This window comes from Herpailurus yagouaroundi, unplaced genomic scaffold (genome assembly GCF_014898765.1).
Source record: "Herpailurus yagouaroundi ecotype Mexico unplaced genomic scaffold, PumYag 197, whole genome shotgun sequence".
NCBI classification, from domain to species: Eukaryota; Metazoa; Chordata; class Mammalia; order Carnivora; family Felidae; genus Herpailurus; species Herpailurus yagouaroundi.
The window spans coordinates 24,828,249-24,842,380 of NW_024412428.1; the positions used below are offsets into that span (position 1 = coordinate 24,828,249).

At 48.9% G+C, this 14,132-nt stretch overlaps 1 protein-coding gene across 1 annotated transcript in view; it reads left to right on the plus strand.

Annotated features, from left to right (window-relative positions):
* Positions 1-14,132, plus strand: part of ERICH6B (glutamate rich 6B) — a 70,133-nt gene that overhangs the window by 31,689 nt on the left and 24,312 nt on the right. Inside the window, 5 exon segments of the mRNA XM_040447946.1 lie at positions 2,579-2,722; positions 3,769-3,807; positions 7,152-7,240; positions 11,014-11,150; positions 13,482-13,733. Coding sequence (XP_040303880.1) covers positions 2,579-2,722; positions 3,769-3,807; positions 7,152-7,240; positions 11,014-11,150; positions 13,482-13,733 — 661 coding nt within the window.

Sequence of the window (14,132 nt, forward strand, 5' to 3'; positions counted from 1 at the left end):
AGGATCAGAGTCAACCCAGTTTCTAGTGGGGAGCCACAGGGCTCGGGACATTTTAGCACAGACCTGGATACGGACGGAGGAGGAATATTTATATTTGCAGACGACCTGAAGCTGTTGGTTGATGGGGATAATGCAATCAGATTCTAAACAATCCTGACGGGCGGAAACATTGACCCAGGACTGGCTACATAAAGTCCAGCGCTAACTTAGAGCGGATCCTGCTTTGAAGCCCACAGAAACGTTAGGATGGGAAAGTACAAGGTGGGGAAGGCCTGTTTGGGGTAGACACTTTACTCATCCACAAGTTTAAGAAGTCAGTGGTATGACTGATGTGAGTGCTGGAAAAGTTAGCATAACCAAATACAGTTAAAAGATGATACAAACGGAAATCAGTCCTGCTTTAGCCAGCCCCGGGACAGCTGTTCAGCGTGAGGACTGCCACACCGCATGAGAGTTGGACGCAGACTCGGAGGAGAGAGCGGCGCTAGGCAGGCTCAGAGGCTGCGTCATCCGCAGACGTGTTGGCACCAAGGGGGTGGCAAGCCTGGAAGACACGTGGCTCTGAGAGAGGATAACTGCCTTCAAGCATCCATGCTATCCGCACAAGGACAAGGTCTGACACTGCCTGTGCCCTGAAGGGCTAGAGTAGGACCGCCTTCGGGGAAATACGTTAAAAAAAAAAAAAAAAAAAAAGATCGCTAACAAAGCTATGCCACAGTGGGATGAGTTTTCTTCCATTTTATATGATTTTTTTTTAATTTTTTTTAACGTTTATTTTTTTTTGAGACAGAGAGAGACAGAGCATGAATAGGGGAGGGTCAGAGAGAGAGGGAGGCACAGAATCCGAAACAGGTTCCAGGCCCTGAGCTGTCCGCACAGAGCCCGATGCGGGGCTCGAACTCACGAACTGCGAGATCATGACCTGAGCCGAAGTCGGCCGCTTAACCGACTGAGCCACCCAGGCGCCCCTATTTTTTTATATTTTTAATGACGTTGAATTTATTACTAGTTTCCTTTATAAGTTACAATTTTTATCTTGTTGAAGGAGTTCTTCAGCTCAAAAATAACAAAGTTCTTCTCCAGTATTTTCTCTTTTTTCCCTTTTTTTAATGAATATAATTTATTGTCAAATTGACTTACCTACAACACCCAGTGCTCATCCCAACAAGTGCCCTCCCCAATGCCCATCACCCATTTCCCCCTCTCTCACCCACTACCCCATCAACCCTCAGTTTGTTCTCTGTATTTAAGAGTCTCTTCTGGTTTCCCTCCCTCCCTCTCTGTTTGTAACCATCTTTCCCCCTTCCCTTCCCCCATGCTCTTCTGTTCAGTTTCTCAAGATCCACATATGAGCGAAAATATATGGTATCTGTCTTTCTCTGACTGACTTATTTTACTCAGCATACCTTCCAGTTCCATCCATGTTGCTGCAAGTGGGAAGATTTCATTCTTTCTCATTGCCAAGTAGTATTCCATTGCTTATATAAACCACATCTTCTTTATCTATTCGTCAGCTGATGGCCATTTGGGCTCTTTCCATAATTTGGCTAGTGTTGAAAGCACTGCTGTAAACATCGGGAGCGGCTAAAATGAACAAACCAGGAAACTACAGACGCTGACGAGGACGCGGAGAAATGGGAACCCTCTTGCACTGCTGGTGGGAATGCAAACTGGTGCAGCCGCTCTGGAAACCAGTGTGGAGTTTCCTCAGAAAGTTAAAAATAGAACTACCCTACGACCCAGCAATAGCACTGCTAGGAATTTACCCAAGTGCCACAGGAGTGCTGATGCACCGGGGCATGGGATGAGTCTTCTTAAAAGCTGGAGAGGTCCTTGACTGCAGAGGGCTCAGCCTCAGCTAAAGGACTGATAGTCACGGATGCTGCACGGGTGCGGGAGGCTTGCGTCCTGACCCCTTGGCCCAGGCTCGAATCCTGACACCCCCGGGGGCAGGTGGAGCAGTTTGCCTCTGCTTTTTGACCACTGGCCTGCTAGTCTCTGCTGTGCACACACAGGACTTACATACAGGACATGTGTGCGCGCATGCATGGGTGTAGGGATAGGAAGAGGGAGAGGTGGGGAGGGCACAGAAAGGAATAGGGACTACAAGATCCCACCAGACATAAAATAACGATAACCAAGAACTTACAAAAGTCCTCAGAAAATACAGTAGCCTCCCATTGCGTATCTTAGCGGATCGTACTAGATAGCCCCCTTGTGTCCCGGCCAGCTCCCATCGAACACTCCTCAGAGAGCACCAGGAGGGCAGACATGCCCACTTCCCGTAGTGACACGCATACCCCATACATTTCCACACGGCTTTGGAGCGACCTGGAGCTCCAAAATCTCCCCCCATACTGTTCTGTCTATCCTGAGGATCCTAACTGGCCCTGTGGTGACCAGAGGAGGAGGCCACAGAGGGGCTACGTGTCCCGACCCCTGGTTCACCGCAGTCCTGGATAAGTTAGCAGAACTAAAGAGGAGGACAAAAGGCAGGGGGTGCATCCAGTGCCCTCCAATCTGCTCGTCCCCTCTCGCGATCAGCCTTGGGCATCGAGGAAGAACTTCGGGCCCTAAATGTCTAATATGGATCCCTCGGAAAGTGGGAGTTTAAAATCGCTAATGGCCACCTTCTTCTGTCTCTCAACAGCACCTGCAAAATCAAAATCAAAACTAAAACTCTCAACAACCACACTAACCACTGCGAAGTCAGATTTGGAAGGTATTTAAGTCTTATGATCTTATGATGATTTTATTTATTTTTTTTTTAATTTTTGTTTTAATGTTTATTTATTTTTGAGACAGAGAGAGACAGAGCATGAACGGGGGAGGGGCGGAGAGAGAGGGAGACACAGAATCGGAAGCAGGTTCCAGGCTCTGAGCCATCATCCCAGAGCCTGACGCGGGGCTCGAACTCACGGACCGTGAGATCGTGACCTGAGCTGAAGTCGGACGCTTAACCGACTGAGCCACCCAGGCGCCCCGATCTTATGATGATTTTAAATGACTTGTAGAAGTTAACAAATCCAACCACAAGAAGGTAAGAATAACAGGATGAGCGTGCCCCCGGCCAAAGAGAAACCTCCTTTGACCTTTTAGGATACAGCGATCTTACCTAAGGCCAGTGGCCAAGGCATTATTTCTAGGGCTTGGTGCCAGGCTCAGGGACCAAGGAAGAAATGGAGCCAAAGGGTAAAGTGCTTTTAAGTTTGGATGAGAATTGAATTTTGAAAAGGGAGGTGAGTGTATTTACCACTGGAATTGGAAGGAAAGATAATAGGTTACCCTTACTCAGTTTCTTCCGTGACATTTACCGTATACCTACTGACACTTAATTGTTCACCTACTGCGTACTGGGCAGGATAGAAGATGGACAAAACCATCACAACCTCTGACAGACAGTGGCCACGCTTGCAGTGAACGTAGCAGGGCACACAGAGCTGTTGAATCACTACGTTGTGCACCTGTTCCTCCAGGAGCTCAGTGTGCCCGTGAAAAGAAAAAAATGACACCTTCTCAGAATTTAAATTCTGGTGGGCGGGATGAAGTGTGAACAGAGGGAGGGGAATCACTATTTGTCGAACGTAAGCAACAGGCCTCAAACTGCCAAAGACTGTGGAAGCCACTTACCCCAAAACCCACGATCTCCACTCGGTCTCCCCCAGCTATTTGGGACGTGATTTTTAAACCGATTCCCTCAGGGACCCAAAGGTCCAGACAAGTTCACCATACCACGTCCTATCAATAATTGTTGCCACTCTTTTTCAGTGTGTGCTACCCCTGACGTGGCTCATGAGGAGGAAAGTGGTAAGCGCCCGGCATAACATATCCAAAGATCCCTGCTCCCCGCAGAGTGTCCTGGGCTGCGGGGTGGTGCCCCGGGAGGGTGGGGCCCTTGCTGGTCCAGCTCGCACCAAGTCCTCGAGAGGACCCGGGGCCGTGCTGGGCACATGGCCTCTGAACTTGGATGGGCTTCCGTGTCCTTTCCTGAAGAGGAGGAATAGAATGAGAAACAGAGAGAGGGTCTCTGGAGCAAGACGGAATGACCTGGGAGAGAAGTTCATCCCTTACTCAGGAGCCCCACATTTCAGGAGGGTCTAGCTGGCTGCCGGCATCCCCGAGGGCTGGACAGCAGGGCTTGACAAGGACGCGAGGGCCCGTCCAAATAGACATATCCAATGGCACCTTGGTAGGGAATAAATTGGAGCCCCCCCAAATGGTGCCTTGAAACACGTTCGTTCTTCATTAAGGAGGGCTTAGTTGAATCCTATGAAGGGGAAAGACAGGAGGGAATCCTGATGGTGGCAAAATCCCCACTGACACCTCCCACCCTCACCCCCAAAGCAAAAGCCCCACAATTAACCAGGCCCATCCTATTAGAAACAATTTAGGGACTACAGTATCTTGTCTTTCAACGTGGTAGGGGCTAAGGGGGAGATTAAGTCTGGGACACACAGGTGGCTTATCAAACAAACTCTCAGACTCTAGACAATGTATCCCACCCGCTACCCAACCCCGCCCCCCCCCCCCAGAAGGGTACCGATCAATAGAATTGTCTTCATCTTAATCCATTTCCAGGGAGGGTTTAGAGCTGTGCCGCTCAAACTTTAATGGACAGAACGATCACTGAGGATCTTGTTAAAATGCAGATTCCGGCTCAGTAGGTCTGAGGTCCTGTATTTCTCACAAGCTCCCAGCAGCAGCTACTGCTACTAATCCATGGGCCCCACTTTGAGGAGCAAGGTTTGAGAACAGCTTATAGACTTGTGCCCTTAGCAATCACCAGACGAGCCAATCCCTCAACCCACCTGTCGAGAATAAGAAGGAACTTACTACAGGAAAGGTCGAGGAGGTGAAGGCAGGACAAAGTTGCTTCTGTTGCCTGTTTATCAGCAGAGCTAGGTTGCCCATTTTTCAGAGCCGGCCCCACGGCTCATGCTTCACTGCTTCCTCTCTCCCTTTCCTCATCCACAGTGGGGGGATCTGCCCTGCAGGGGCGGCTCAAACATCTCTCCCGAATTCGGGAACTATGGTTCCGGCAGGAAAAGCCATTAGAAGAGAGGCACTGATTGGATGGAGAAAAAATTAAGATCGGTGCTTAATCGGCTCCAGAGAGGACACAGTCTACTTTAGGGAATCGTGTGTGCCTGGCACCTACCAACGTCAGCCCCGCTCCTCTGTGCTGCCCTGAAGACGGGCCTGACACAGAAGAGGGGACCAGAGAGAGCCGAGGGGCTGGGTGACAGGTTGCAAGTAGCCCGTAGGGCCACGGCTCAAGGGCCTGACACTTCCCCCGCCCCCACCAACCCTCCCATAGGGCCTCACAGGAGAAGATGAGCAGCTCACCAGAACAAAGGTAGAGGTAGACAGAAATCCCCAAAGGGAAAGTGAATTAGGCATTAGGCATGAAACTTTTCCTTGTTGTTAAGCCCCAGTTGTGGCTGTTGCTGCACATCTGCTGAGCTTGTCTTGACATGGAGACAGCGCCAGTTGACGTTAGTACGGTTAATTATTATGTTGAATCGAACCCTTCAGAAGGCTGTCGTTCGGCATTCAGGACTGCCAAGCCACCTTCTTCCCGCGATAAACACCTAGTTTCGTTTCCGTTCATTTGCATTTATTCCATAAAGCCTATTCAAATGGGGAATCACAAATGGTGGGGACTTGCTAAGCTATTTGGCCCAGAGCCAGGCTCGCACTCTCAATCTAGGGTGGGCGCACACTTGAAGAATCTTCCACAGGAGGCACCTCCTGCCTCTCCGTCTCTCCAGACGCATTCTCCCAGGTCCTCCACATTCGCTCTCCAGTGACCACCACGAGGAGCCTCCCCCTCAGAGCTTGCTGGAACTCCCATGGATTGTTGCTGGGTGTTCCCGAATGGCTTTTCAAAACGTTTCTCGGCCGTTTCCGTGTTTCTGGGGGACACAAGGTGTTTCTGGAATCAAGCAGAGAGGCCCCCGGGCCTGGTGTCGGTCCAGCTGAGTGGGGGCTCTCTATCCCAACAGAGTTTTTATTACTGAACCAAAACTGGGAAGAAGTGCAAGGTAAACGTGTGCAGAGATCACGGAGAATCTTCTCCATCCCCAAAGGTGTCGCAGAGACACAAAATCGGACACAATAAGTCAGCCCTGCACCAACCTGGTGGATTTTCAGGGCTCTCTGGGTGGGCCGGCTTCAAGGAGCTGCTGTCATCCTGAAGCTGAGAAAACAGGCCCCAGTAATTTCCCTGGGGGCTCAATTACCGTCTGAGAGCCCGTCCCTGAGCGCCCCCCTCAAGAGCCACACCTTCCCGGGAGCAGGAGATGGGGCCCAAGATGTAATTATCAATTCCTTGATTCAATTTGCACCCCGTCGACACTGGAGGCTCTAAGCCCCTCTCCTGGCCCAGGCTGTACCTGACCTTGAGAACAAAGGCATTTGCTCTCTGCTTTTCATGCGCTCACAGGCTCGAAAATATATCTCTTATGCTTTAATTCGCAATTAGGAGCCGTACGTACGTCTGGAAATCGGCAATTTTTTTACAACACTGGCAGGAGTTGGGAATATTCCTCAGGATTTCCAAGAGGAAATCACACTCAGAATAGATCTCTCCCAGAATAAAATCTAAAATTCTTCCCATAGCCTATAAGGTCCTCTGTGAGCTGGCCTTGTAACCCCTTCCCCCCTCCCCCATTTCCACTCCCGCTACCTTCCATATTCACCCCTTTCCAGGTATACTGTGCCTCTTACAGTTTGTCAGTTATGTCAGCCACACTCCCACATACTGTCACCTCAGGGCCTTTGCACCTGCTAGCCCCCTGCCAGGAATGTTCTTTTCCAGCTATCTGCCTCCTTGTCCACTGCCTTACTTCATTCAGGACTCACTCAAATGTCACTGTGTCAGATGAACCTTCACCAGCCACTAGTAACACACACTTCCTAAAGTCAGCCACTGAAACTGACCCTTTTATTCCTATTTTATTAATATCCCCCAGCTTAATTTTAGGAAATTTGATGAGTTTACCTAAAGCCTTATTGATGATGCATGCATTTTTATTTAAAAGGGCAAAATGCCGTAACTCTGTTTCCTTTTGGTTTTGGTTTTGTTTGCTCGTTGTTGTGGCTGTTTTTCCAAATGCCTTCGCTTCTGCTGTGCTCTCCAAAATCAAAAGCCATGGAGTTTGTTTCTAAAGAGAGCTTTTGGGACGATTTATTACATGAACCCACGAACTCAGTGGAAACTGAGAGCTACGCTAACAAGGTAAGTCAGGTAAAAACTCAAGCCCACCTTCCTCCAGATGTTGGAGCAGTGTGGCCCCAGGCCAGCGGGGAACTGCCTCTTGGTGCTGGGATTCATTGCTTCGTCCCATTGTTAGCATAGCCCAAAGGAGCTTTTCTTAAAACAGATGAAAATGTAAATGCCACACATTAAATCGAAGTGGGTCAGAAGAAAACCAAAGGTAACCCTCCATGGCCCTACTTTCAGAGCCCTATTGATAATATAATCACATTCCAGAACTCTTTTAAAGGTGGCAAAGCCCAAAATAAAACATTCAATTTATCTAGATATCAAGGCAAATCAGTCTTTGTCGAAACCTCAATAAAAATGACGTTAAATTCTAGAAAGATGGAGTAGATGTACTTTTCCCACTTACTACGGCTTAAAACCCTAGACGTTATATGAAAAACAAATAGGAGAAGCCTCTGAAGGACTCTTAAGTATAGAGAACAAACAGGGGGTTGCTGGAGGAGTGGTGGGAGGGGGGATGGGCTAAATGGGTGAGGGACGTTAAGGAATCTACTCCTGAAATCATTGAGGCACTATATCCTAACTTGGATGTAAATTAAAAAATAAACAAACTATTTAAAAAAAAGAAAGAAAAGAAAAGAAGCTTCTCAAGGGTGGAGAAAAGAAAAGGGTGGAGAGGGGCACCTGGTGGCTCAGTCGGTTGAGCATCCGACCTCAGCTCAGGTCATAATCTTGCGATTCGTGGGTTCAGGCCCCGCGTCGAGCTCTGTGCTGACAGCTCAGAGCCTGGAACCTGCTTCAGATTCTGTGTCTCCCTCTCTCTCTGCCCCTCTCCTCCTCGCTCTCTCTCTCTCTCTAAAATAAAATAAACATTAAAAAAAATTGAAGGGTGGAGAGCGATCAGACTGGCTAGTAACCTCATGACCCAAGGGATGACATGGTGGGGAGTTTCCTGAGTTCTCTTTTTGCTTCGTATATCCCTGGTGATTAAGTGCTGAAAGACAGCAACTCAGAAACCCCAACAAGCAAGCCTGCTGTCTCTGACCGAAGGACAAGGAACGGGGCAGCCTTGCAGGACAGACACTGAGACAACAGCCTGCGCCATGCAGGCTAACACCGCAGCAGCTCGTGGCAGCTAGCCTTCCCCACGTCCTGCCACCACGACCCCTCAGAGGGACACAGAACCGGCCCCCCAGAGTCCGCGGATGTCCCTTCTCCAGCTGGACCCCATAACCAGAGAGGAGATGGGAAGTTGCAATAGTTTAAATAAGCCTTACATCTACAGTATGCTGTGTCCTCTTTCCTGCATGAAGATTTTACCCGCTGGTGCAAGCTGGTGGCTCTAATTTCCTGTGTCTACTTACATCTAAGATTTGCACGCCGATTCAGGTGGAAACATTATTATGCATCCTTTCCATTACAGCGAAGAAACTTTCTCAGGACTGTAGGTACTAACGACAATCACAGGACTGAAATTTTGTGTCCCTGGAACTCAAAATTAAGCCGATATATTCTTCTGAATTTACAATAGAAAAGGTAGAAAGATTTTTTTTTCAGCAAGAGTTGGAATCTGAATTGTTTTAAGTAGAAACTTAAATTACTCAGAGCCCTTCGGCACCCCTGTCCGCTGAGGTGTGCCGTACCGGATGGAGCTGCAGTCTGAGGCACAGGGGAGGCACCTCCCGGGAGGTTGTGCACAGCGCACGGGGGAGGCGCCGTGTAACAGGTGCACTACACCACGCTCGCCCCCACCCAGCCCCAGACACTGGCCTCCTCACCATAGGCAGCCGTACGGGTTGGAAGGCAGCCGAGCAACGTCACTGGAGGCAGAGGTGGACAGGTGGGGCCAGAGCAGGACAGAAAGAATGACGCAAATGCCACATGGTACCTGTAGCCGAAAGACCTGTCAGTGTGGACTTTTGAGGCCCCTTTTGGGGGAATCCCGGAAACCACTCTGGTACAAACTAAAGAGAGGGCGCTAAGTCCTTCTATTTGGATAGGGGCTCTCATACTTTGGCTATTCTGACAGCTCGGCTCCCTTTGCTGCTTTTAGTTCACGATCCACGCTTGTTTTAATTCCGTGACGTCCCCACGCCTCACAAACCTGGCTGTGCAAATGTTTTCGGTTGTGGGAACCAGAGATTCACCCGGGAGAGGTCTCTGGGCATGGAGAACCCAACACTGGGGTACTCGATACACCTGCCATGGTGAGGAGGCTAGCTCTACTCTACAGGCAGGGGAAGCAAATGAGACAGACCTCTGAGAAGTCACGTGTGCTGGCTAAATCAAGTAGGGTGGCACAGCCTGGACGGGACGAGAACTTCAACGAGGCCCACCCCGTGGGTCTGTTGTCGGGTGGGCCACAGCGGGCACCGTGGTTTCTGGGGAACAAAACTCAGAATCCAAAGACGATGGGGAGAGATCACTGGCCCAGGCAAATAGGAAGTCACTCCATCCCAAGGGAAGAACTGTCAACAATGAGGAATTTAGAGGCAGCCATATTGGTGCCACGGGCCCTAACCTCTACCTGCTCAGAAGCAGACTCCGGTTCTAAGAGATAAACTGAGGCCTACAAAACATTTTAAGAGTCTACTTGAGCATATGTCGATTCGAATTGTATACCACCAAATCGGAAGTGGTTAGGAAGTGCTCTGCTGGCGGGAGCTGGGGAGAGGCTTTTATAAAGAAGAGGCAGAAACAGAGCAACAAAAGTTTTGATTGGCCGTCGCTTAAAGCCCGTTTGGCCACTTGCGATTGGTGGTCCTTAGGTTTCGATTCATAACACTGAGGCATTTTACAGGCTTAGATTTTGGCTGGCTTACCTAGGCCCCATGACACGAGAGCCACCCACCTCTGTGTAATAGCCTGCTTGGTTAGCTAACTCAACACCCCCAGTTGGAGAGGAGCTGCGGAGTCTGGGAATCAGGCAAGCCGGACGTGAGGCACCCCAGCCTGCCCCCCCCCAACCTGAAAAAACCCAGCCAACCACAAGCTACATTCTTAAATTTGTCCCAGCTCACACACAACTTTGGATATGTCGGTCTTCCGCTTACCAGAGGAGGCTAATACGTTAACGGCATACAGTACGTTATCGGATGTTGAACAGCCATAATGGCCTCAACCTCAACCTCACATCGTGAGCAGGGCGACGTGAAAGCTTCACGGGTATTAGAATCACAGATTTGGGATAGATTGATCAGATTTACAAAACAAGAAGGCAGCTTGAAACATCATTACTTTGGAAGAATCTCTAAACGCAGAATTGGCCGCTACTATAACGTGTTAGGCGTTAGGTGCTACCCTGCTTTCCTGAAGACTGCCATCCTTCACAGTGAAGCAACCACTAGGAGCTTGGCCTTTCCTGCAACTCAGAAAGCCTGCTATGCTCTTAAATCATGGAAGCATTTTTAGGCTCTATAACCATCTCCACATTTGGGAAATGGAGTCTTTTATGCTCTGGAAAGATTTATTGCCATGCTCTGTTAAAAAATTAATAATAATATTACATATTATATATATTTTATATATGTGTGTGTATATATATATGGAGAGAGAGAGAGAGAGAAAGAGAGAGAGAGAGCAAATGGGGGATTGAGGAGTATGAGAATAATGGAAATAGTCTTTAAAACAAATCTTACTGGCCACCCTACTGTTCCCATGGTTTGTGTTTTCCTACTAGCATATTGAAATCTCACCAGGCACTTTGGGGAGTCAGAAAAGTGCTTAATTATAGTAAGCCATTAATCCTCCTTTTCCGGGTATTTCATTCTATGTTCCTTTTGTAGGTTCTCAACAGCTCCTATCAGGTAGTGTTTAGGACCGGGCTCAAAGAAATGGCTGCTCGCCAAGAACTGGAAGAGGATATTGACATCCCCCTGACCGGGATTCTGGAGAGTGAAACCAGGAGGAAACTGGGAATTCTGTAAGTGACTGGAGAGATCAAGCTATTGGTCAGCGGGTTCAGGTAGGCCAGCGGTGGCAGCCCGGAAAGCATAAACTGGGCCACCAGAGAAAAGACCAAGGCCAGGGCCAGGCAGGTCCCCTGAGCCAAAGAGCGAGCACAGAAGCAAGAGAAGGTCAGGGGCAGGTAGACAGAATGATGTGGTTGCCACCAAGAGCAAGGAAATCTACGAGCACGGGAGGTACAGGATAGGATCAAAGGCTGGCAGTGACAGAGGTTGGAGACCCAGGGCAGGAAAAGTCTTGGAGGTACCATGAACTTATACAGAAGTCCCGAGAGCAAGGGTCAGAGCCCTGGCCTTTCTTTTAATAAAAGGAGCAACGGGGGGTCAAGATCTTGGGCATCTGCCAAGAAATTCCCTAGCTTCATCATAGGCTAGCTAATGCTTTTGCATGCTCCCTGGAGTGGGAAAAGCCCTGAGCTACACTGACCAGGAGAGATGGCCAGAATCCCCATTTGGAGTGGGGAATGATAAGGCTATTGCAGACCGTTGCTGGCACCAAGTCTTTCTAGTTGTCACGGCCCCAGGTCACAAAATGTCCCCAAACTCCCATTTGTACATCCGGAATGTGCTGCAGAGAAACCTGGATTTTCATTTATCCAACTATCGGAAATCGTAGCAAGCAAGGTGCACGTTCCAGCCTCCTGCAAGTCTTTTGCAGACGCTGGCAGTGACACCAAGGAACAGGCTGTAGGGGTACAGGGTGCCCTGCATAACCTCCTTGATGAATTGAAGCTTTCTCCAAAACCAAGAAGAGAGGCTGACTGCCAGCAACTTCTGCTTTGGGCTCAGTAGAGTCCTGGGGCCAGACACCCCCGAGGCTTCTCTAGGAAAGGAGAAAGCAGAATACACAGAGTGAAACACAAAGAATACCCAAGCTTCCAGGTCCTTACACAGCTACAAAAACAAATGCAAAGTAACTCCGCTGTGAGTTACCGGGCCCCATATGTGACATTTCCCCACCTATTCCATCCCACTTGGGCCTATAACCAAGGTTCGTTCTAATCTGATTGCACTCAACAAATATTTCCTGAGCACCTACTAGGTGCTGATCTACTATGTGTAGATCAATCTATAGAATATATAGTCAATCTATAGAATAGCGGGGATCTCAGAGTCTCTGCCGTTGAGGAGCCGGCTGGCAAGAATAGGCAAAGGTGGGCAAAGAGCCAAGGGAGGAAGCTTTTCAAAAGGGCCTTGGGTGCCTGTGGCTGGATCCCCTCACTGGAATTTAACCCTTGCGTCCGTTTGGCATCCTGCTCTCGACCTGTAAGTCAGGCTTCACCCCACCCCCGGTTTGGTCCCTATCCTTTCACAGATGATGTCAGGCTAGGTAACTGCTACGATTCCATTCAAAGTGCTTGCAGATACAACAAATAACATTCAATGCAAATGGGCCATGAAGAGCTCATTCTCAAGTCCCGCCACTGCTTCTAAAGTACAAACAGTAAACCGGCTCTCTGCCCCGCCAAAATAGCACAGCCCTTTCCAGCCAAAGGTATTTGCTTCCTGGGGTTACTTGAGGTTAAATTATTCCACTCTCCTCAAGGAATCTGAACTGAGCACTTAAAATCGGTCAGGTCAAAGGCCTTCTTCTCAGATCCAATTAAACCTGGGAAGCTCACTCCTTTCAGCACATTCCCTTTCAAAGGGGCTCTGATCTGAGAACCAAGAAACGCAGCTGCCCCGGGAGACCACCCTTATTTGGAACAGAAACAGCCCAAGCCAGTGAAATCCCAAGACGACTTGCTTTGTATATTGACAGGAGAGGGGGTAAGGGCTTGATTATTTTGAAGAACCAGCCCTCAGTGTGGCTTTCATGATGAGTCATTTTGAATGAGAGTATTTGAAGTTTTCCCACTAAATGCAAAGGGGTTTCAAGTGACTCTGTCCAGCTCACAGATGGTGCCGTTTTTCCCAGCTATTTCCAAAGGTAACCTTCACTGGGATATGCACCAGCCATAGAGAAAAATCAAGCTGCACGAGCTTAACTCCTAGAGCCGTTTCACATTTGGACCTCCCAGTCCTGTCCTAGCTCCCAAGATGCCCCTTGTTGAACTCGTTTAGAAGGATTTGGGTGTCAGCCTAAAGTCCAGGAGGGAAGCACTGGGTCAACACCATGTACTGTCCCTTTATTCCTGAGTAGTGAGTGGAAGAAAAACAGCCCCCGAAACAGCAGAGGCACGAGCCCAATTCTTCAATAATAGAAACACTCGGCAGGTTCTAGCACTGTCTACACTGTGTAGCATGACACGTAAACATGCATTCGAGATAATTCACATTCTCTTTAGGTTGAAGAAAAATTTTGGAAAATACAAGCAAACAATCCTCTGGATTATGAAGAAACGTGAAAGTAAGGACTACTCTCCTATTTTTCCATCCTGTGATTGCCTCTTACCTTCTGCCACGAACCCTAAAGGAGGCAGAAATGCTCACTGCCTAACCACAGCACCTACTGGACTAGCAAGGTCCTCGCTTCCAGGGATAAAATACCAAGCAAGATGGACACAGTCTGGGACCCCCTTATCCTTTTGGGGGGAACTGTGGGTAAAGATAGATAAGAAAGTAGGGGATTCATGTATGGAATGGTTAAGTGCTGTGGTAGGAAGAGAAGTCCATAGAGCCCCATATAAGAAGGGATCTAAACTAGATTGGAGGGGCTACTTAGATCATTACCAGATACTGAAGGCATCTGAGGTCCAGCTGTTAAGATTTCCCCATCATGGTGGTTGCCAGTGTTTTTAAGTTTAATCACGGAGGGGGCATCTGGGTGGCTCTGTTGGTTAAGCATCTGACTGTTGATTCTGGTTCAGGTCATGATCTCGGGATCATGAGGCTGAGACCCACTTCAGGCTTCACGTTGAGCATGGATCCTGCTTAAGAGTCTCTCTCTCCCTCTCTCTCTCCCTCTCTCTCTCCCTCTCTCTCTCCCTCTCTCTCTC